This window comes from Candoia aspera, chromosome 6 (genome assembly GCF_035149785.1).
Source record: "Candoia aspera isolate rCanAsp1 chromosome 6, rCanAsp1.hap2, whole genome shotgun sequence".
NCBI lineage: Eukaryota > Metazoa > Chordata > Lepidosauria > Squamata > Boidae > Candoia > Candoia aspera.
The window spans coordinates 33,320,908-33,344,546 of record NC_086158.1 but is presented as its reverse complement, the minus strand read 5'-3'; the positions used below and the strand labels follow the sequence as shown (position 1 = coordinate 33,344,546).

At 37.2% G+C, this 23,639-nt stretch overlaps 1 protein-coding gene across 1 annotated transcript in view; it reads right to left on the bottom strand.

The window, feature by feature from the left end:
- The window catches only part of EPHA4 (EPH receptor A4), a 168,655-nt gene extending 145,223 nt beyond the window's left edge, over positions 1-23,432 (bottom strand). The window contains exons 1-3 of the mRNA XM_063306702.1: positions 23,314-23,432; positions 20,179-20,246; positions 14,481-15,144 (exon numbers count right to left, since the gene is read on the bottom strand). Coding sequence (XP_063162772.1) covers positions 14,481-15,144; positions 20,179-20,246; positions 23,314-23,404 — 823 coding nt within the window. The 5' untranslated portion in view covers positions 23,405-23,432. The remainder of the gene's footprint in view (positions 1-14,480; positions 15,145-20,178; positions 20,247-23,313) is intronic.
- Positions 23,433-23,639: the final 207 nt, after the last annotated feature.

Sequence of the window (23,639 nt, the reverse complement as noted above, 5' to 3'; positions counted from 1 at the left end):
AAATTGTTGGGGGAGATCATTGGAGTTTTGGAGTTATATTGCCCCTTATCATACAACTCTGAAGAAGCAATTAAGTTCCCTGGAACACTGCTAAGAGAAAACAAGCTAAATTTAAATCCAAACAAAACAGAGCTGCTATTGGGAAATAATAAACTGGAGTCCAGGACTACAGTTCAGTCTGTTTTGGATAGTGTTCTTTCTCAGATTGTTCCTTACATGTCAGCTGTCTCTGGATTTGTAGGTACAACTGTGTCAAGGAGCATTTTCGCACAATATGTCTGGTGTAATTGTCGCAACTCATCCTGAGCCAGTCAGATTTGACAGTGGTTATCCATACTTTGGTCACATCATACTTTAACTATGCAAAGTGCTTTCCATGGGGTTAAGTGACTGGAAGTTACATGGGGACATAATGCAGCAGCAAGGTTGTAAGGTACAGGATCATATGATCCCCGTACTGAAAGATGTGCATTAGTTGCAAATTGATTACTTGGCACAGTTAAGTTATAGGTATTAATTCTTAAGGTCCTACATGGCTCAAAGCTTGACTATCCCAAAAATTGCCTCTCTCATTACAAACCTGCCTGACTATTAGGGTTTGCAAGACAGAGTCTACTAGCATGTGGAAACGGCCTTTTTTATGTTGCTCGCAGGCTATGGAATGGTCTTAAATGCCTTACAAAAAGTCAGAAGGCTACAGACTGTGCATACCTATGGAAAGGTCTACTTCACTAGAAAGGTCTATTGTTGTTTGTACTTTTTTAATAGTTATAACCTGCTTGAATGATGGAAGAAACAGAAAGGTATGGTATAAATACTGTTATTTAACATTATAATATATAATATAAAATTAGCATATAATAACAATAATAACATTAGTATGACATTCTATTAGTATATTAGTACAATAATAAATAATCAGCTGGTCTGATTGCTATGTATTTATAATTAATAGATCACAGTCAGTTATAGATTTCTTGAGCTGCCAAGACATTGCAGTGGAGTATAAGCCAAATAAATAAATAAATATTGACTTTTTCCATCCCTAAGCTGAACTGGCACGGGACGCGGTGGCGCTGCGGGTTAAACCGCTGAGCTGCCGATCGGAAGGTCGGCAGTTCGAAACCGCGCGGCGGGGTGAGCTCCCGTTGCTAGTCCCGGCTCCTGCTCACCTAGCAGTTCGAAAACATGCAAATGTGAGTAGATCAATAGGTACAGCTTCGGCAGGAAGGTAACAACATTCCGTGTCGTCATGCTGGCCACATGACCCGGAAGTGTCTACGGACAACGCCAGCTCTAAGGCTTAGAAACGGAGATGAGCACCGCCCCCTAGAGTCGGACACGACTGGACTTTACGTCAAGGGAAACCTTTACCTTTACCTAAGCTGAACTGGATTTTAAAAATATGAAATCTGTATCTTTTGCTATTTTCTTTTCCTCCCATCAGAACTAGGATATTTTTTTTTCTCTTTCAAGTTCTGCAACTCATCCCACATAATTACAGCCAGCTAGACTTAACTGCAGCAGAAATATCAGAAATAAGAGAAGCAGGAACATATTTTCCAAGAAAAAATACTTCCAGTTCAGGTAAAGTGCATCCAAATAAAACTATCAGTCAAACATGATTTCCCAATTAAAACACCAGGATAGTTGGGGAGTAGAAGGTCCCTGCCAGATGAGGAATACTATTCATCCTCAGGGCATTTATGCAAAGAATCCCCAATTCTGTTACTTAATGTCAGCCATGCCTGACAGATGGGAATGCAAAAACAGAAAATTTAAGTGTACTGTCTACAGCCAATGCAGCACTCAGGGTCTGAATTCTCTAGGAAGATCAAACCTCTGTCACTGAATGGCATGAGTTTGTACCATATTAGTCACCAAGAATGAAGAGTATTTTGTCACGGAAGAGTAGCTGCAGCTTTTTCATAATCACAAAACTTCTACAAGTCCACCATTAAAGCATCAAATCCTCCATTTTCTTGAAAATGTAATACAGTAAATTAATATTTATTTATTTATCCATCCATCCATCTCAACAAGTGATTCTGGGTAGTGAACAAAATTAAAATAAAATAAAAACAATTATAAACATTTATGACACTTTATTTCTTATTCCACTACACCCTGCCTTTTCTCTAAGAATTGAAGGCAGCATTTAATGGGGGGAGGGGGAGAGCTCCCCTATTTTTTTCTTCACAGCAATAACCATGTAAGATAAATTGGGCTAAGACAGAACAACTGGCCATAAGCCATCTAGTGAAGTCCATAATACTACACAGCCTCTATGTGTCACTTGATGTCACTTGATCTAAGTGGTCCTGCTAAAGCCAGGCAAGTTAACAACAGCTGGGATATTTTGGTTGTAATCTTTTTTTAATATTTAAAAAAAATATCTTTGTGAAAGAAGCAGTATTAATGAAACAATTAGGAAACTCCAGCTGTTCTCAACTAACAAAATTGCTCTAACAGTTCTACAGAGCTGCAGTTAATTTATCCATCCTGGCCTCTGAGCATTTTATAAAATGACTGGGGGTGAGGAGAGGTTATATCTACATGCCTGTAAGAAGCTCAGAGAAATCTCTTACATACTCATGCTAAATGTTACAAAATTGAGTGCTCCAACATCTAAGAAGAAGTTCAGTCAACTTCTGCCCTTGTATTGATTTCCTGTGTCTCCCTACACTTACCTTCTAATCCTCTCCATAATTACATGAACTGCCTATGCTTCCTAAACCTGTCAATTCTCCTGAATCCATTTGCAAATGACTGTACTTGAGTCTGAGCAGTGGATCAAGCAACCTTTAGTTTGACCAAGGTGCGTTCCTGTTATTCATACCACTCTTAAAACTGCCTCTTCTGCAGACATTTCTAGTGCTAGGCAATATACTTGTGCCTTGGAGAGATGGGGAGTGGAAATGGAGAAAAGGTATTGATCCATTTCCTTTAACAGGCTAATTTCCTTTTGATGGTGTCAATCACCCACAGGATAGCACTTCAAAAGGAACTGTTTCTAAGAGGAAGCATCTTCTTCAGCTACAGACAAAAAGCCACTCAAAAACAGAAAAATAAATAATTACAATATGTAGCTTAGATTAAGTAGTTTAAAAAAAAGTTTTTTAAAAGCCATCCTAGTTGAAGGGAATGGCAAATCACTTCCACATCATGCCATGAAAATACAGCCACTAGGAGCTGAGTTCCATAGGAAAACAACTTAATTTAAACAAAACAAAATCCATTGGTCATGCTGATGACTACTTTCTAAAATTGATATAAGGCTTTCCGCTTTAGGCTGCCATTTAGCAACCAGGTTACACAGGGATGCAATTGCATTATTCTATTTTCTGGGAAAGATATATTTTGTTAATTCCTTAAACTATTTTTCACTCACTCCAAGCCTGGTAGTCTGGTGACAGGGAAGGCGGAGAGGCACCATAACTTTTTAACTGCATTGGGTGATATGGAAAAATCTTCACATCATTAGAGGAAATATAATTTATATATATATATATATATATATATATATATATATAGGCTGTTTCACTAATTCTGTTGTTTCCCCCCCATGAGAAACATTGACCAGGTAGGTAACAATGGAAGCAGGTAAACTGCTAAAATAATCACCAGCCTCCCTACAACAAACACCAGCACTCTTCCTAAAAGTCCTGATTTTGAACCATCGAAAACCAATTGTTAAAATCATTCTGACCACTGCACCCAACAACATTAAGTGTAAGGACCCCACGATTAAAATATTTGGGTGGGGAATAGATGAAGGAAAAAGAAGAAGCATCTTTTGCTCATGACTTTTGTTACCAGGGTGAACTGCTCTTGAGTTCTGGAGGAATACAATGGAAGTAATGGAGACAAAGAGAAGATTTAATTAACTGCCTCAGATGGGTGAGATGCTAGATATCTATTGCACTGACAAGAAAGACAAGGGGAGGGAAATTACTGAGAAATTTAATTGCACTGTATTTTAAATCAGATTTTAAAAGTTTAACACTCAGGAAGAAGTTGGGTCCAGACTGCAGATCCTTGGCCATTTTTAAAAGAAAAGGGGAAGTAAATTTTAAAGTAGGATATTCCTTATTCTAAAATGTTTTTATTTTTCCAAACATATCACTGATTTCTAAAGCTGTCTGCTTAAGGAGAATGCATCAAACAGAAGAGCTGCTTTTTCAAAGAGACATTCAGAATCAAAGAAGAGTCAAGTAAGGAGATATAAATCTTAAAGTAAGCACATTTCTCCTGAAAAGACACCAGAAGACCAACTCTTCAGCATGAGCTGCATGCTGATCAAGCACCAATCCTGTCCATATTTACCTGCTGTCAATATTGTGGGAGGAAATCAGTGTTCTGTTTAACCTCTGACCTGCCAGAACTGAAACAAAGAAAGAACGAATCTGGAGCCAGGGGAGAGCACAGCCAACTGGCAAACAGCAGGGAGCCAATTGTTAAAGTGACATTTGGCTCTGGCACAGGCAGCCTCTTTGGGGCAAACTGTTATTCTCTCAAACAAGGCATGAAGAGATAACACCATAAAATATGAACAAAATGGAACTTGTTTCCTTGCCACTAAATTGTTAGCTTTATGGGACTTCATGCTGAACAGTATGAAAAAAAAATCCAATTTGCTTTGAAGTGCATTAGTCTGTCTAACATCCTAATTATTGTTTACATTGCCATTTGACTTCTATTAAGAATTGAATAATTACCTAGCAGTTCATAGTTTAAAAATACAAGCAAACAGGATTATCTGGATAATTAAGACACTGTACTGCAGCTTTGTACCAGTGCTATGTGAAGCATCTTCCCCATAATGTAAGTTATTATTAATGGACATTTCAAAATGATGCTGAAGTTTAAGCAGATGGTAAGATGCGGCTTGCAGTAACTTAAACAATTTTTAAAATGGACCCATATTTAAGTACCGGAAAGCTTCATTTCTTCCATTTTCCTCAGATTTCTTCATCTAAGCAGTAGCTGTTCATCTAATTTTTCACTTACATCCTGAAAACTGTATATGGCAGTCTATTGATTTAATGGACCGACTGGCGGAGGGAATGTAGATTATTCCTGATTATCCATTAAATCAGAGGGTACACCTTACATAATTATGCAAATGACTCAAACAGCATCATTTGTGTCACCTTACGTCATTCAGCAATCATGTCATTAGGAAAATGATGAAAATAACATAATTTCCTTCATTACAAAAATGATGTTTAATTTATTTATATGTTTATTTATGGGGCTTATGGATTGCTCCAATTATAGCTGACGCTAAGCAGTGAACAATTTTCCCTCCATAACTCAAGTTAAAAACAACAATACAAAGATATTCTGCCCCGTGGGCTTGTCTGAAGAACCAAGTCTTTACACACTTTCTGAATGCCAAAAGGAAAGGGGCAATTCAAACATCTGGGGGAATGCTTTTCCAAAAAAGGGGCAGCAATAAAAAGGTCGTAACTATTCAGCAAAAAATTGTCTGCTGCATTTAAAATTAACTGTACTTAAATCCACTAAATCAAAGCTTCACTATAATAATGTCATTTTAAAGATAATGATTCATTATTCTCCAATTTTTTCTCATAACAATAAGCTTATGAAATAAACTGGGCCAAGGGACAGTGACTGAAAGAACCATCCAGTAAGCTTCTAAGGCTCACAGTGGACTGGAATTTGGATCCCCTGTTTCAAGTCCAAGAAAGAGTCCAAAACACTATGTATTCCACAAAAGTGAGGCTGACCTATCATGCCATGTGATAGGCTGAGCCAACATTTCCTATTTCCCAGTTTATCACTCAACCGCCATGATTAGTATAATACCCACTACTATCTTTGAGAAAATGGAATTAAAGCTCTACAGTGGAAGCAACTATAAACTACATTTTAGTTGGCTGAGAAATGCAATAAAAAACCATGTCTAGAACTGGTTGTTAATAAGGCTGTGCAAAAATTCGAACAGACACTTTATTCTAAGTTCTGCCATCTCGCCTGGGGCGGGAAAGTGGGTAACCATTCTTGGGGGTGGCTTGCACCCTAGAGGCCCTCCCACCAGCTTGGAATTTTATACCCCCTTGGAGTTTATATTTATTTATTGCATTTTATAATAATTGTAATGGGTCTGGTTTTATGAGGTTTTAACATTTATGATTGGAGATTGATTTTATTGCAAACCGCCCAGAGTCCCACTTTTGGGGGAGATGGGCGGTAATTAAATTTCAATAATAAATAAATAAATAATAATAATAATAATAATAATAATAATAAATAAAATAAAGATTTTAGAAAAGCTTCCCTTCATAACTTCTCTACGAAAATATAGAATACGGGACAGCAAACCTTTCACTCGGTTCCGGACAAGTGTCTTTTGTGCCCAAGTCAATTCCACAAGGAAAACAGACAAACAATGTACTTTATTTTATTTTATTTTATTTATTCTTTTGCAGAGAAAGAATTACCTTTGCAAGCTACTTCACCATATCTGGTCATCACGTCCATAATACACACAAACTTCATCATTAATTCATGCCAAGGAAGAGCCGCTAATAATTAGTTCTTGAGCATACAAACATTTCCAGATACAACTAGCAGTCCAATATAAGGCAAGAAGTAGTGTTGATTGCTCCAAGTGGATGGAACATAATGTCAACTAGTGACATTAAAATAGAACTATATTGGTAAAGGAAAAAATAAGGCCATCTCTCTTCCATCATTTGCTCTCTAGTTTTAAACTCCCCCAGTACCCTCCAGACATGTCAGACCTCAATTCCCATAATTCCCAGTGAGGGAATTAGAGGACTGAATATATCTGGAGACCACCAAATTAAGAAAAGAGGAGATCTAAACAAATTCCTTCTTTCTGCCTCACTGTCAAAATCCATACCAGGCTGAGGGAAAGCTGTTTATTGCCAATGTGGATGTCCTTAAGAACTTTTAATATTGATGATGTATAAAGAAAAAGGATGGGAATCACTGCAGTGGAATATAGCAAGAGTTGGGAGGGGAAATTGGCTCAGAGCTACCCAGTGAGCTCTTTGGTTGATTGAGAATATGATCCTGGATTTCTCTATCAGTCCAATGACTTAACCATTACTGTAGAAGTTTGACAGAGTACTTTCTTCTATGCTAGTCAATGCATTTACAGTAGAGTTTGAGCAAGGGATGCCTGGTAAACTCATTGAAATCAGTTTCCACTCCGATTTTTCCACCCAGAAGATACTTTTCTACAGATATGAAGACTGAAGCAATCACAATTATTTTTGTCAAAGCCTGAATCTAAGTATCACTACCAGGGAGTGTTAGCTGCTGTAGCGAATCCACTGGAATGTGGTGGCCAAAACTCTCAAAATCCTCAGGCTGGGAAACTTGCAAGTAAATAGAGAAGGAAGCTAGGCAGGAAAGTCAGGTTCAGAATAATTTGTAACACTGAGGTTAGCCTGTATGACACTATTATTTACTTCTATAAATTGGGGAAACTGCTGCAGTGATTAAGATGTTGGTCTTAGGAGGGGGGGGGCAGATGCAAGTCCTTGAGTGACCACAGAACTCACTTCGTAACTGCAGGCTAGTTGGTCAGTCTCTTTTATTCCAGCCTACCTCACAGGGTTATTGTTGGAGTAAAATTAGGGGACAGCCCTTGAAAAGTGCCCTGAAGTCTCTGAGAAAGCCTTGATATAAATACAGAAAATAAACAAATAAACAATAACCAGAAGAGGTAAGCATGGAAGTATATACTTAAAGCAGAATTCAACATTATAACGCCTACTTTTATTTAAAATATACATTCAAGGCCGACTTTGAACTACTAAGAGAGAAGGCAGACACTGAGATGTTAGACTACACAGACTAAGTATGCTGCAAGGAAGGCAACAAGAAAGGGTTAGGAAGAACACGTATTCACTTCCATTACAAACAGATGGCCCATGAAACCATACGGCAAAGGAAGATTGTCTTACTACAAACTCACAAATTGCCTTTCACCTCTTAAATAACTCTAAGTCGTCTTGATTACCTAGAGAAAAGGAAAAATGTCATATGTATAGACACTGATGCATTTGCATGATATATTAAGCCAAGTCCAGTGCTAACTACAAGTTAAGCCACTTATCCAGAAGTTCAGTATTGACCACAGTTGTCAGTTACTCTCCATCTTGACTGCTATCTTGTTTATTTTTGCCTGTGTCTCAAGAAATGAGGACTCTCAGAAGCCCTGAATTGGTCACTCTCTTCAAAATGGCCATATCACCAGAAAAATAACCTTGAAGACTCAAGAAGATAAAAAAGGGTGACTTTTTTTTACAGTTTCTTTAATGAGGAACATTAAGGAACTAATACTTATTTTGTCATTTTTAAATCTGTCCCCCAAAAGCACCCAGCATTGGGTTAATCTATATTTCACCTTCTTATTAACAGGAAATGATACAAGTGGAAAGCAATATAAATTTAATAAACTAATAAATTCATTAAAAAATGCTAATAAAGGGGAGTAAAGATAACCACTACTACTACAATTGCTGTGAATAAGTAATTACAATTACAAGCTATAATAGTACCACTCTTCTAGAGTTGCTGTAGACTTTATGTTTTTTCAGATGAGACTGGATTGGTTAAAACTCCAGCCATTTTAAGAACTGATCTAAAAAGCAAGATCTCCAATCAAAAAAAGAGTATTATTTTATTTTCACATGTTTATTTTATGGATTTAATTTTTTTACTTATAAACTGTCCTGAAAATCTGTGTTAATTGTATGGAAAACTTAAAATGGAGTATATAAGCAAGTGGGTAGGAAAGAAGAGCCAGGAGGTATATGATGGTATCCACTATCATTCCTATTCCATCTTTCAGTGGCTTGGAAGAAAAATGTCTCACTACTTCCATTCTATCTCGGAAATGAACCAACTCCTTCTGCATGTTTCTTTGTTGTTCTAAACCTCCACTTAATTATGCCACATGGCCTGACACTCTGCAGTTTACTGCTCTGTGAAATTAACTTTGAATTAAACACTAATTGCATATCAAAACGCTTTGTGTGCATATTCACGGGATGAGGGAATCAATACTTTACTATTATTTTATAGAAAGACATGTACAGCGGATTTTGGTCCTGTGGTCATACTGTTGATATATATGACACAAAATGAAAACACTCATTTCCCCCCCCTTTTTTTAATGAAGTGTAGCATTATTGTCTAATCAATAACAAACTTTCAACTGATTTGTTCCATGAAAACTTGCTTGTTGGAACCTACAGCAAGATTCAATCACACTACAGCAAGCAAAGGATTGTATGGTGAGCAGAGGGGGCAGAGATAATAAATTATCTGAAATATCTTTACTTTTGATTGTATTTTTTAAGCAATCACACAGATTTTTCTCTTAAAAGCACTGTAAAATTTTAATTCAGTTGATTCATATTCATTTTATGTCTGCTAAAGTCAGTGCAACAGAAAGCCTTCTTGTCTGAAGACTCAGCACATCACAATTTCATTTTAATTTGAAGTAATAAATCAGGATATTTTCACCCCTCCCACCCCCTTTAACCTAAGTTGTTACTTTAGGTGACACTTTAATTTCCCAACATGGAAACTCAGGGGAAAGATCCCACCTAAAGCGCAAATGTTTCACTTCATAACCCATCCACTTTCCCCCCACAAAGAGGTCCCAAACCTGTTTTACATATACGTGGTGACAATCAAAGCACACTCATATAGCTGAAGGCCTGAGCTGTAAAGAGAAATACTGTGGAAATATCACCCTCCCTATCTCTTAAACAAAGGACTTTAAACCAAAACGGAGTTTATTTGCATGAAACCCAAGACTTCAGCATCTACATAATAGACAGAAGGAGCTTCTCCTTCACTCTTTCCAAAGGAAGCGTTTATCTCCTTTGTGAAAGTGGGAAATGGGTGGGCTACTTTGCATGAGGATGTATACAAGATATGCAAATGAGGGATCTGCTGTATGCAAAAAGCAAACTGGCCAGACAGCTGACAATCCTCCATTCACAGGGGAAACTTCTCTGGCTTCCAATGGGAGTAATGAGAATGGGACAAACATGTTTGCTTCCCAGGGTGGGAGAAGCTGATCCTGAATATTCATAAAGTGACCATTTAGTCATGGAAGTGTTAATTATTTCCAGCTCATGAAGCTATGTGACCTCACCTGCTCCCAGAAAGTATATCAAAAGAAGGAAATAATCAGATGGAATGAGAGCAGAATTTGATCCCACAAGTTAAAAGTCGAGCAAGGAGAAGACAAAAGGCAGAGGGATTCAAAAGATATAAGAGATGGCTTGAAATCTTCCTTTCTCACATCTCATTGCAGCTATAATAAAGATCTAAAATCAGTGGACCATGCTATTAAACACAGATAAATAACCCAGCAACTGCCAGGCTGTATTTCTCAGGCTGTGGCCAAGCCTACAAATTAGAATGAATATTTTAGCTTTAGTATGCAAACTATGAACATTTCACATATAATTCATACAACCTTGATAAGGCTAGCCAGAATTTGCTGCACTTATTAAAGAAGAAAATAAAAAAAAAGCTGCAGTTATTTCAATGGAGAATATGAGGGAGGGAAGGGGCAAATTGAACAAGTAAACTACATATATTATGCATGTCACAATTTATTTATAAATAATTAGTTTATAAATATAAAAGGCAATGACTTACCTCTCTACACAAACCTGCCCAGAATCTGACACTATTTTACAATATAATCTTATAGTCAATTCAATAGGAAGCCTCACTAATTTTAATGGGACAGATCTGAAAATACATTCAAATGCTCTGAATACTTGAAAATATATAATTTACAAATTAAAAGTTACTTTTTTTTTCTGGTTACATCTGAAGGTTGCTTTCTGAAGCTACTCATGAGCAAAACATGTGGATATGAAAACAGAAACAAAAATCAAAACAAAACCCAAATCCCTACAACTGTAAAGCTGCAGGATTACATTTACGATTGCTTACATGCATATAAAATAGGCATTCATATTTAAACAATGTAATGAAAAAATAAAATAAAATAAACCATTGTAATAACAACAAAATCACTCTCCAGTTATATTGAATGGAGTTATTTAAAACCACAAAGATAAGAGCATTTATATGATTCAAATTGCTGAGTCTGAAGTATCCCATAATTAAAGACAAAAAGAAAAATCCAAAAGTAACAAAGGGAAGATGTTTCAAAATGATACTTTAAGACTTGTAAGATATTCTGATAATAAGCTTATATAAATATATATAAAATTAAGCATGTATTTAAGAATATATGATACTGAATTATTGGAACTTTTATGTATATCATAATAAATGTATCTGGATTTTTATGGTGCAAAAACATTAAACATCAAATGCAACTTTTAGTTTCACAGACAGCATGACAACAAGCTCAGAGAGCATCCTATTACTTGCTTAATATACCTTTACTTTTCCTATGTGTTCTTACATTTCTTCACTTTAATAAGGAAATTAGTTCAGTGTGTTTACTGATTTCTTGTTAGTTATTAACAAAATAACTTAAATCTTAACAATGAATTCTAGTAAAGGGAACATCACCCAGTGGCTGAATTTTATCTGAAAACCATAATCATCTTCACCTTGCTATAGACTTCAAAGCTAAGGCAATTTCATATTTCATTAATATATTTCCATCATTTTTTTTTCTTTCCAAAAGGTTTGGAACTCAAGCGCACCCCCCCCCCCCGCTTTTCTTCAATTTGAGACAAGAAATTCAGCCAGCAGAAAAGGGGGCTGGAAATGTGTAAAGTAAGCAGAACAGTATGTATAAAAAAATCTTTGGATAAATGATCTTATATTGTGGATAAAAATCTATTTTGTCACAAAATACTTTCATTTCAGAGAATGTTATTCAAGATCAAGAGGCTGTAGGAACTTGCAGCTATTTTGGGGGAGAATGCAGACATTACCAGATAAATATAAACTGTAGTCTCCACTACATGTTCTTTGTTATCATTATCATCATTGTCATCTCAATTAGCATGCATATATAAGAAGAAATGTAGATTGGTTTCCAATGTTCTAATTTTTTCAATAGATGAATAATACTATAGCTCCAAATAATAGGAGCACCTTTTGCCTTATCATCTGTCCATCAAACCTTTGTTTAGGTTTTAAGATCTTAATCAATCTTAACTCTGACCTAAGGACCACAGGAGGAAGATGGATGAGGAAGTGAATGACCTATGGCCTTCCCTTGCATTTGTATTGCCAAGTCTCTACACTGAAAAAGAGTCTGGGTAGACTGTTAACAAATATTGTTGACTTGATAGGTTTCTCATCCCTCATGTCTGTCTTCCAATTTCACAATGACATATCGGTATGATTTTCACCCCAAATGTTATAAGGACTATACAGTAGCTGATTTATAATGATAGCCAAGCTAAAGACCAAGCTAAGCTACGGTGAGAGTATTCAATCCCTGATCATCTGCTTTGTGGCATATTAATAAGAAAATACTCTGGATTCAGAGCCAATACCATTATTCAGAAATCCTACTAAAATTTGGAGTTCAGGAAATATGTACACAAAAAGGCACATCTTATCATGGAACTGGGAGATGAAACAGTGTTGTTTATTGGTTTACGTTCACTTCAAGGAACTTTAATGAGCTGGTATTAATATGGGAAAGATTCAAACATGAAAGAGAGTTGGATTTGATATTAACTTGTGGGGTGAAAGTTTTCCAAAGTGCAGTGAGGTGTGCATGTATTTTTTTTAAGATAGTGAGGTGTTCTGTTTACTGGGTTGTTTCCCCCTTTTTGAAGTTTTTTTTAACTGCTCACACTGTACTTTTTTGCTCCCAAAACATCCTAAGTGACTTCAACCACACAGGACCCCCTTTATCAGCTGATTAAATAATGTGTGGGTCACTGACTAAGGAGTGTTTTAGTTCTGCATCAGTCAGGATGAGCCAATATGCCTCAACACTCCCTTTGGTGAAATATAATCTAATCTCCTTGCAATAGCCAATACTCTAATTGTATCCATCTGTTTCCCCAATCCAAGCTCTATAAAAATTAAATTCCAAGAAGTACAAAAACTAGTAAAAATATAAATCTTTTCCTACACATCAAAGATCTCCTAATGTCATGATACCTGTATATTGGCAACAATTTATTTGTGCCAGGCATTCAAACTTTTTTAATGTTCCTGTCCATTTCCAGAGAGAAAATTACTTGCTTCTGTTATGATGTGTTGTCATTTCATTTCAGTTCTCACTCCAAAGTTATAATTATATCAAGAAGTATCAAGAAGTATCATGAAGTTATGCTCAACTCTTCTTCAATAAGCATATAAATATCTGATTAATACATGACAGCAAAGGAAAATGTTTAGGGCAATGGTTTATTTCAAATAATAATTAACTTCAAATTGTCTATAAATGATCATATGAACCTATTTCAGACAGGTGGGATGAAACTGCTATGGTATACTAACTTTACCAAATAAAATAGTGTGATGTTTGTTTTGTTCATTAATTTAAAAAGGGATTTTTAGCAAAATGCAATTAAAATACGTCAAACGCAGTACCCTAAATCTTATTACCTTAGAAATACATAAAGCCATTATTTTGAAAAAGAAAATCATTAGAGATTGATCTTGAACAGGTGGCTACAGGGGTAATCAAGTACATAATCAGTTATAGTCTGCTTATAAAATCATAATAATGTATAACTAAAAATCAAGGGAATCACGAAGGAGATTTAAAGCTCTTTTTCTTTTCTTTCCTTTAAAATAAGCTGCCTTTTATATGAAGGTTAATCCCTAATTCTGTGGAGGATAGGAAAAGGAGGGGACAAACAGATGACTTCTTGCATTTCTGACCAGTCTCCTAGCAAGATCTTTTGTAAATGAAACAATGGAGACTTTTTGAGAAATAAAAATATTTCACAAAAGCAGCCATGTCATCCATTCAAGGATTACTTAGTAGAGGAATTCTCAAGTGAGACAGTAAAGAGTTATTTTGAAAGAGACTAAAAAGAATTTTAAAACCAAAGCATTATCTTCCATCATGAAAGTAAAAACAAAAGTTTCTAGCTGTTTTTTTTTCATTATTATTCTGACTGAAATTCCCTTGCCATGATTCTTGTTAAATTTAAATTTTCAAATGACAAAAGGAAACACTTTCACTTAAATGAAATAACATGAATGTATGACAAACATTTAAACATGAGTGGCAAGATGCAAACTAGTTCTAACCTACCCTCTGATCGCTGTATTTTTTGCCTTCTGCATCTTATGGTAGCGTCTTTGTTCTATCAGAATCATGCATCCTTTAGCTCTGCCTCCTGGAACTACTGAACTTCCTCATTAGACCACTCTGTCCCTCTGCATCCCCACAGGGACTGCTAATTACTGGCTTTCTTCAATTTAGTCTCCTCTCTGATTCAATTACATACACCATCCTTTAATGAACAGTACGATGCAATAGGGCTTACCTTGGCATTCTCCATTATGCTCTTCATACCCAGCATTGCACAGGCAGTTGCCAATGGGTACCAGCCATTCACCATCTGCCCCACAGTACATTTTTGGCACATCCTTCTCTTCTGAGTTGTTGACACATGAACCACGAACCTCAACCAGAGAAGATGTATCAGCCCCTGTGATTGTATCTGGAAACTGAGCCAGATTACGGACTGTCAGGGGACATTTCTTGTAGAAGACACGAACAGACACCAAGGCAATGCAAGCACCTACATCCTGGAATGCCAGATAAAATCCCTTCTTGCTCAGTGGGCCCACATCACGTATCTCTGTGTTTAATTTCATGATCCTGTCACCAATGTCTACCTGAGTAAAACTCTCATCAGCAGCAATGGTGTCAATCTTGGCAAACTGGCTTTCTCGAATAAAACGCTCTTTGTCATTGCTTGATTCATAATAGTAGAGGTTAAAAGTCTCCTTGCAAGTTCCCATAACACCTGGCAGGCTGTTGCAGTCTCTTAGGGTGAACTTGATTTCAATGTAAACCCTCTGAGCCCCTTCACGGGGAATCCAATCAGTCCGTAACCAGTTGTTCTGACTTGGTTCCATTACATTGCAGACTTGATAAGTGCGGATTGGTGTGTTTTTCTCATCCATAATGCTGACTTCTTCCCACTGTAAATAATCAGACAGACAGGCATAAAATAAAATCATGTGAAATATACAATCAAACCTTCACCAGAGAAATTTATTTCTATTGTACTACTGGTATCATTGGCCTTTACACAACAACCATCAATGCAAACTACCAAGGATGCATCACACATCTGAATTAACTAAAGCAATAATCAAGAGGAAATTAGCTTTAAAAGCTGCACAGTTTAAGATGTTTGGGCAGTGTCATTTTTCAGATTATAAGAAATGCCAGCAATTTGCCAACAGTATTCTAGTTACCATTCTCTGTATAGCATGATTTGAATAGTTCAGGCTGCTAATAAGAGCTATATAAAAAGAAAAAGGTTTTAATTTGAACAGATATTCTATTTGTATATTAGTGTTTAGGCAAAAAACAAAAAGAAGATTAAGGAACTTGGCCTCAGATATGCATCAGAAACAGAGCAGAAATAAGAACTTAATCACTTCTTGATCGTCAACTATTCTGATATTACGTTCTTCACCATCACACAGCAAGTTACAGACTACAATAAAATACAGAACACAAAACCTACTAAAACAATATTACCAAAATCCCAAATAACCATTAAACCCGTCATTAGCAAGCTCTAAATACAATAAAATATTCATCAAGCAGAAAAATCTCCTCCTGTCACATCTAATAATCAGTCTTCAGTGTTCAGATAGAGGACGCCTGATGCTTCAGAATACTGTAATCTATATATATATTTATATATATATACACACATACATACATACACACACCACACACATACATGCACACACATTTATAAACATATATCTATACATATTGTGTGAGAAAGATAAATTTTACTATGTGCATGTTCAAAGAGATTTGCATATATTTTCTATGTCGGAAAAGCATCATATCTGAATAACGGAATACAACAGGTGTCAGGTTCAATTACCACTATCTCTGGCTAATCCTGGGAAAGAAGTTTGCCTGAAATTCTGGAGGGCTTCTGCCACTAAGTGTAGAAGAAACTGAACTGGATGGATTAATTATCTGATTCACTATAAGGAAAAGTTATATGTCATTATCTGAGTAATTCATACCAAAACCCTGAAATACAGGTCACTATTAATATCCTTCTATTACAGATACAGGTATATTTGTTTAATGGCCTAAGAAGTTTATAAAAGAGGAATTCCCCTTTCAAAATTCACACTCTCATTGTGCAACATCCTTTTTTTTTTTTTGTCTTTTCTTCAGTACTAGCCTTTCTCATTTATTCCAGCATCTTCAGTTTCACTTGGCTACAACTCACATGCTATACATTAGCTGAATGCAGGTCCCAGTCTATTAAATATATGGAAATGTTACTGGATAATGGAAGAATATTTTTAACCCACAACAAAGATTAAGGTTCAGTTCTTCAGCATCAGAAGGATTATACTGCATACGCACATCACACTGAAATAAATAGCTTCAACATAAAAAACTTTAATTTTTCTACCATGAACATGTTGGCTCATTTCAAAACAATCTATCTTCAAATACCTCAAGCAAAACAGTCTGTGTTCCTGAAGAACTCAAATAGTAATAACGACACCACAGCTTATGTCATTGGTATCTATAATGATTAACCCTTGGGTAGCTAGTGTATACATATGTCCACACAAACTTGTGTACTCAACCACAGAAAAAGTTGTTCTGAAGAGTGAATTTTATTTTATTTTGTTTGTAGTGGTCCAGCAGGAGTGAGAGAAAAGAATGATAGCAGTCAAAAAGAGCTTTGAAAAATGATAAATGTGATTATGTTAATCATATGATACAGAAAAAAGAAACTACTGCTGTGGCTTTTCCTTTCTCTTCCTTTGCAAAAAGAGGTATGGTTCTGCTGAATTCAGGATCAAAGACAAATATGCCCCTTTCCCCCACTTATACAAAATATTAACTAAATTCAACCCTGTACATTAAACCAAAACAATAGAATAGCATTATAAAGTAGTTGTGAGAGGCTTCATCACCAAGCAAAATAAATGTGCTTGTGCCAGTGGATGTTGTAAGATGCAAATTACTCTTTGATGTATTGTGTTCATAATCATTAAAGTTCATAACCATTAAAGTGCTCTTGAGTTTAAACAGAATGCTGGATAGCTGAAATCTCTTTATAGAGCTGTGGCAGCTAACCCCCAGAGTCAAGATGATAATATTTGAGTTATTGTCTAGAGATACTTGAGAATTCAAGAACAGGGAGAGAGAGAGAGAGAGAGAGAGAGGGAGAATATCCACCGTGTCAAACTGTGTCACGGATAATAGGGGAAACTAGAAAGCCATCTATCAATGTAAAATGCTAACGCACAAAGTGAGCAACAAAGTTCTTTAATTTACAACTGCCATGAAACAAGCATTGTGTTACAATTCTGCCCTTTATGATCCAATACCCTATCCTCTGGGAGAGGGCAGGGACGAAAGGGGGGAAGGAATAAAAATGGTCAATGGGATTTCCTTCTGCATGTTTACACAAAAGACAAGTCAAATTATAAGGCTGGTCCAAAGCCTGTTGAATTCTTTGAAAAGAACACAGGCCCTTTGCTGCCAAATTCCTCACAGGATTTGGTCATGACTTCTTCCCTTCCTCAACAGAACTGAATTTTTCATTTCATATTTACATCAGTAAGAGAGCCAAACATAATAAAAACTGCAGATTTCCAAATGCAATAAATTATTATTTGATAAAGTGTGTGGTCAAAGATTAATTTTGTCCTCCTCTTTGGTTTTCTCAAACAGCCTTCCTATGTTTTAATAATCAGGATAAGGCATTCCAGGATAAGGCATTCCAGGCCAACAGTTTCTTTCAACTCAAATTTTAAAAGTAAACCATTAATTATATGTATATTCTAACACATTCATTCCTCAAGGGCTGCTATAGACTTAGTAACAGACTTACTCATTTGGGTAAAGTGACCTATTTTATCTGCAATCTCTCATATTAATATATAAAATACTTCACGTTTCAGAAATGACCTGTTCTGAAATGATAAAATAGGGTTCTGCATCATACAGTAAGCTCCATACGATATAACAGGAAGGAGAGCTTATCTTTGAACACTATCTTGGGGTATTCTTGAAAAGAAAGAAAAAAAAATCTGTCCAATACCCTGAAAGAAACCTGCAGCATACGAAGCTATTAAAAATGTTTTTCAAGCTTTCCTACAGACAGATTTGAAAGCAGACTAGATCCCCTTAAGTTTTTTTTTTATCACTATCATGTATAAGCTTTAATAAAATGAGTCATATATTAGCATTAAACACTTCTCCCCAATGTTTTTAGGGGGGGGGGATCAAACAGTTATTGAGATGCCCCTTACACCAAAAGATAGACCAATGTATTGATCTTTCCAGGGTACGAGATTAACTGGAATGCCTGGCTGAGATAAAGCTGTACCTTTCCCATTGTCAAAAGATAAGGGCAATTGGCTGCAATCAGCATTGAATGTATGCTGTCTGCACCCAGAAGCTTGCCAATCATTTCCTCTTGCATGAAGGAAAGGAGGAGGGGTTCCAGGAACAGCATAGGCAAACCACAACTTGACTGCAGTCAAGTTCAGTCATAACAACAATGGGGACAGGACAATCAACTATTTTCCCATCGAAAGGCTAATTCAAAGCTTATGCATAATGCATCTCTAAATAAATAGCCTCACATCACTTCCAGTTTCACAGAGAGGGAGATACATACAAGCACACAAACACAAATGTACAAGGAATATTAAAGAATAATGTATTTCAGTAACAGGATCTGCATCTGTAGTTACATATTTGACAGTATTTGAAAGCTTCTGATTTGCCTTCAGTTGGCATGAATAGTTTGCCTTTATGCAATTAAGACAAGATTTGTCCTTAATTTTAAAGAGCTTTATGTAGCACTGGGAATACCATGCACATTGTTGTTTTTCTCTGGAAATTGTTCTCCTTATTTGCCCTGTTTATGTAATAGCAAAAGGAAAGCTATATTTCATTATTTAATAAAATCTCTGATCCTATGATATGTAGACTATTGATGGTTATCCAATAAGTCCAGTAAGAATTACAGTCTATTCAGCAGTTCCTTGGATCCATCATACCTAAGCTACATGCTATTTATCTAAAATTTCTTTTAATTAGGAATGATGGTGCAAATAACTAAGTAAGCTGAGATTCCAGTTTCTCTCTGCATCCAGATCTACAAATGTGTTCATTATTCCCATTCACTAATAGATTAGGCCAAGCTCTTGTTCTGTTTGTACAATGCTCTGATCCTTCTACCCCAAAAATAATTATTTTGACATTAAAAAAAAGAATATTTACAGCTAAATATTGACATTTTAAAAAGGAATATTGAAACATTTGCCTTTCTATTGCCTAGGAGATAAATTTATGAAATGATAGTGGCTTCACACATTAGAATATTTTCTAGTATGGCCAATGTACCCCTCATGTGAAATTCTGATGATACTTTGTTTAAACATAATCTTATTAAAATATCAAAATAATTTATTCAGTGTTATCATTGTAAAATGGAATAAAATTGTGGTTTTTGTGCATCCTTCAGAACAGTATTCATATAAAGTATTAATGTTATAAAATTACAAGAAGAAGTATGGCTTTCCCCTTGATCATCAAGAAAAATATAATTCAGTTATTTTAAAAATTGGTATTTGTGAGTGACTTTTGAAGAAGTATGTGAAAGACTGTCTTGGGACTTACAGATACATATTTAGCTCCCTAAATGGAATTGAATTCTTAAGAAACCTGCTGACTTGGTTTCCCAGGTGTTTATCTCATCAGACTCTGATTCTAAAATTCTTGTTGCTTTTTTAAAAGATTCTTTCATGACAGAGATATCCATGGGTTTATATAAGGAAATACAAGAATTTACCAACAAAGTGTAATTAACATCATAAAGGCCATAGAAAAAAAAAACCTGACCTTCTCACAATCAACTATGAAAAGGCTGTTAAGAATCACTAGAAATTTACTAATTATTTCATATATTTTTCATGATCAGATAAAGATTCAGAACTTACCCCTCCTTCTAAGGGGCTTGCTATCCAGCCAAGTTCACCCTGAACTGATCTGGAATCCAATAAGGTAACTGCAGAAAAAAAAAACATATATATATATTTATATAAATAAATATCAAGTTCCAAGCACTGAAATTCAGACTGTTTCAAAAAATATCACCTGAATGATCTAAACATGAAAAGGAAGATCCTACCCAACCAAAGAAATAAAAATCTCCCCAATATAAGCAGGGATTTTCAGTTCTAATTTACAATAAATATTATTAAAAAACATACATACAAAAACACATTTTGTGGCTCTGAGAAGAAGAAGAAGAAGAAGAAGAAGATGATGATGATGATATAGAACTGAGGCATTTTCCATTTCCTCATTGAAAACAATCATTAAAAAAAAAAGCTAAGGAGACCTCAGTTATTTATAACTAAAGCTAAAGTCCACTTCAAATCCAGCATGATACCCAGTGACTTCATGGACACATCCATGTCATTTTCTTTATTATAATTATAATTATAAGGAATAGTTTGCCCTGGGCTTCTGTTAAGAATTTATTTATTTTTACTTCCCAGTCTAATTTACGGCCCTAAAATTTCCTAGTAGTCTCCCATCCAAGTACTGATCAGGTCTAACCCCGCTTTTCCTTAAGCACATTTTTCATGGATTTGGACTCAAATCCACTCTGCATTTCCAAATTCACAAATATCAGCAATTATTACAACAGTCCTCTAGGATAAACCAATATAACCATTTTTAGACTGCAGCCAACATAAATAAGACACCAAGCCACAGACACATACACTATCCCACTGAGCCACATGTTGATTCTGTGGCTAGGGTGAGATTTGCATTTAGGACCTCTTAATTCACAGCTCAAAGGTAATCTTCAATAAGGATTAACACGCCCAAATTGGATTGTTTTGGATTTCTTAAAAAACTAAGATAAAATGTTCTGAGATATTACTCAGTCTTTGAATGCTACGTGCAGTGTAATTCTATGTGTGTTTAATCAGAAAGGAAGTCCAATAGAGCTCATCAAGATTTGCTCTCACAGAAATGTGTACAGAATGCACCTATTCCTCGTAATTCATCTTTATTACATGAATGTCTGAGACAATGCTATATTTGATAGATGAACCTTCCAAGAGGAAATAAAATGGTAATTTCACTAACTTTAACGAGAATTGTTTACATCATTTGCCACTTCTCTTTATGAATTGTACATCTCATAGGAAAATGTCAGTGAATTCAGAGGCAGGTTCAATAGATAACTTAATCTACTGTCACTATAAACAAGGAATGCAACATATTGTGTTGGTCATGCCATCTTCTGGGTATTTAATGGCACTTGCAAGAAAAGCAGAATGATTTAAAAATATATTTCTAGGTACCATATAAGGGAATAATGAAAAGTGGGGTCTGTGATATAGGAAAAATTTCTAGCAGGGTATGAGCAATCGTGGGGGTGGGGGTGGGGGGGTGTCCTATAGGAAACAAAGAGGGAACCAAAATCTGAGCAGCTTCAGCACTGCATTTTTTGTACCTCTGGAGGCTCCTGTTAAAAATGGAGCAAGAGTTGGGGGTCTGTTAAGAGTGAAAAATGGCTCCCGAGTGCAGATATAACTTAAAAGATGCTGAGACGGACTAAATGAAATCTCAGCTGCTCAGCATGCACCCCACTCCAGTAAGCCTTCAAAACCACAGATTCCGTATAAATCATAAATAAGGTTTTAAGGCGACATTTTCAAATAGGACCTAGGCATTATCCTATTCGAACAGGATAGGCGCATTGTTCTGGTTAAGCCCATTTATGATTCGTGTACAAACGGTCCCTCCTTTCTTCAGCAGATGAAGAACTATCAAATTGCTGATGATAAAGAAGATAATAGAAAGCAAGCAGAAGGGGACCGAAAAAAATTCACGGTGTGATGGGGACAATCATCGGAAAATTGTTCTGCAAAATCCTTCGCTTGCTCGCTTTCAAGTCTGAACAACTCATTGACTCTATTTGTCTTACGCGCCAAGTGATTTTCCAGGCATCTCATATCATAAAAGCAGGTTGCATTTGAAGTTACAGGTATCTGACTCCCAGTGGCCGGAGCCGGACTGAAATAAGTAAGGACATCTCTTATGGAGGAAGAAAGTGCGGGAACGCGCATAGAAAAACGCGCGCACCCCCCACGCACTTTCCTGTCAAGCAGGTTCATGAACACGTAAGTCACCTCGATGCGCGCAGTCGAGTGAAGCCCGCGCCGCCGCGCGCGTTTGTGTGTGGGGACGCGCGTCCACGGTTATGTAACATCAGACTCGGGGAAAAAAAACCCAAACCCTGAATGGTTCTTTCTTTTGCTCAAGTGCTGCCTCTCCAAGACGTTAAATCAGCAAGAAAATAACCCCACGGCCGCAGCAAAGAAGGTGCTGAAAGGAAGAATGCGGGCAGACAGAGAAACCCAGTCCTGTTTCGGAGAAAGGCTGCTTTGAACTTAAGGCGCCGGTCTAGAATAAATTAAAACCCTAACCAGATCTGTGTAACTCGCTTGCCTTGGCTGTTTAGCAAAGAGGACTTTCTCTCAGAGAGCGAAGAGGTCTGGCGGCGTGTTTGCACCAGACTGGCTGGCTGAAAGCAGCTCGCGCTAGAAATCCAGGTCAAGCTCCCACGCGGGTTTGCGCCGCCGGCGCAACGCTGTCACGTCTGCGGCAAATTCGGCTACGGAAGGCGACGATCCAAGCCGACCGGCCGGTCACAAAGCCGGCAGCCAGCAGCCAGCAGCCAGCAGCCGGGACTCTCCAAACTTTCACCTCTCTATGGAGCGGCCAGGGAACGGAGAGGAGAGAGGGCGAAGGGCAGACTGGCAAGGGGGCGACGCTTCTGAAAGACACCCCCGCGGAGCGCTCTCCGCTGGCTTTCCGCCACCAGCCTAAGTTTGCGACGAGCCAACCGCGGGGTTGTCCGTCCCTTCTTCTGCAGGCGAAAGGTCGAACTTTAGGTTGCCTGCCCTTTCAAGTTGGCCAGTGTTTGGCCCGCGGGAGCTGGTCCTGCAAGAGACGAGACCCTCGCGCGACCCAAATCCCTCCCCATACAAGCCAGTCGAGAGAGAGGGCAAAGTCGCGGCTCGGCCCGGGACCCTTTTTCCCTCACTCACCTTCATTGGCCGGATATATCCGAGAGCCGGTGACCCCCTCGCAAATCCCAAAGAAAAGCGAAAAGACGGTGAAATATACAATCCCAGCCATGGTTTTTTGGTGCCAGCGCTGCTCTAGACTCCTCTATCCCAGTGGAATAAATGCTTAAATTGGGAGTGCAGCAGGCTGTAGACATTGCCAAGGGGGCGGGGGAGGAATCGTGACGTCCCACCGTCCATCAACGCCATTCGCCTGTCGGAGGAGCTTCCTGAGAGCAAAGCCAGCCCCAGACACGCCCTCTTCCTAAAACCACGCCCTCCAAGCTCGGAGGGACCCCCCACCTCCT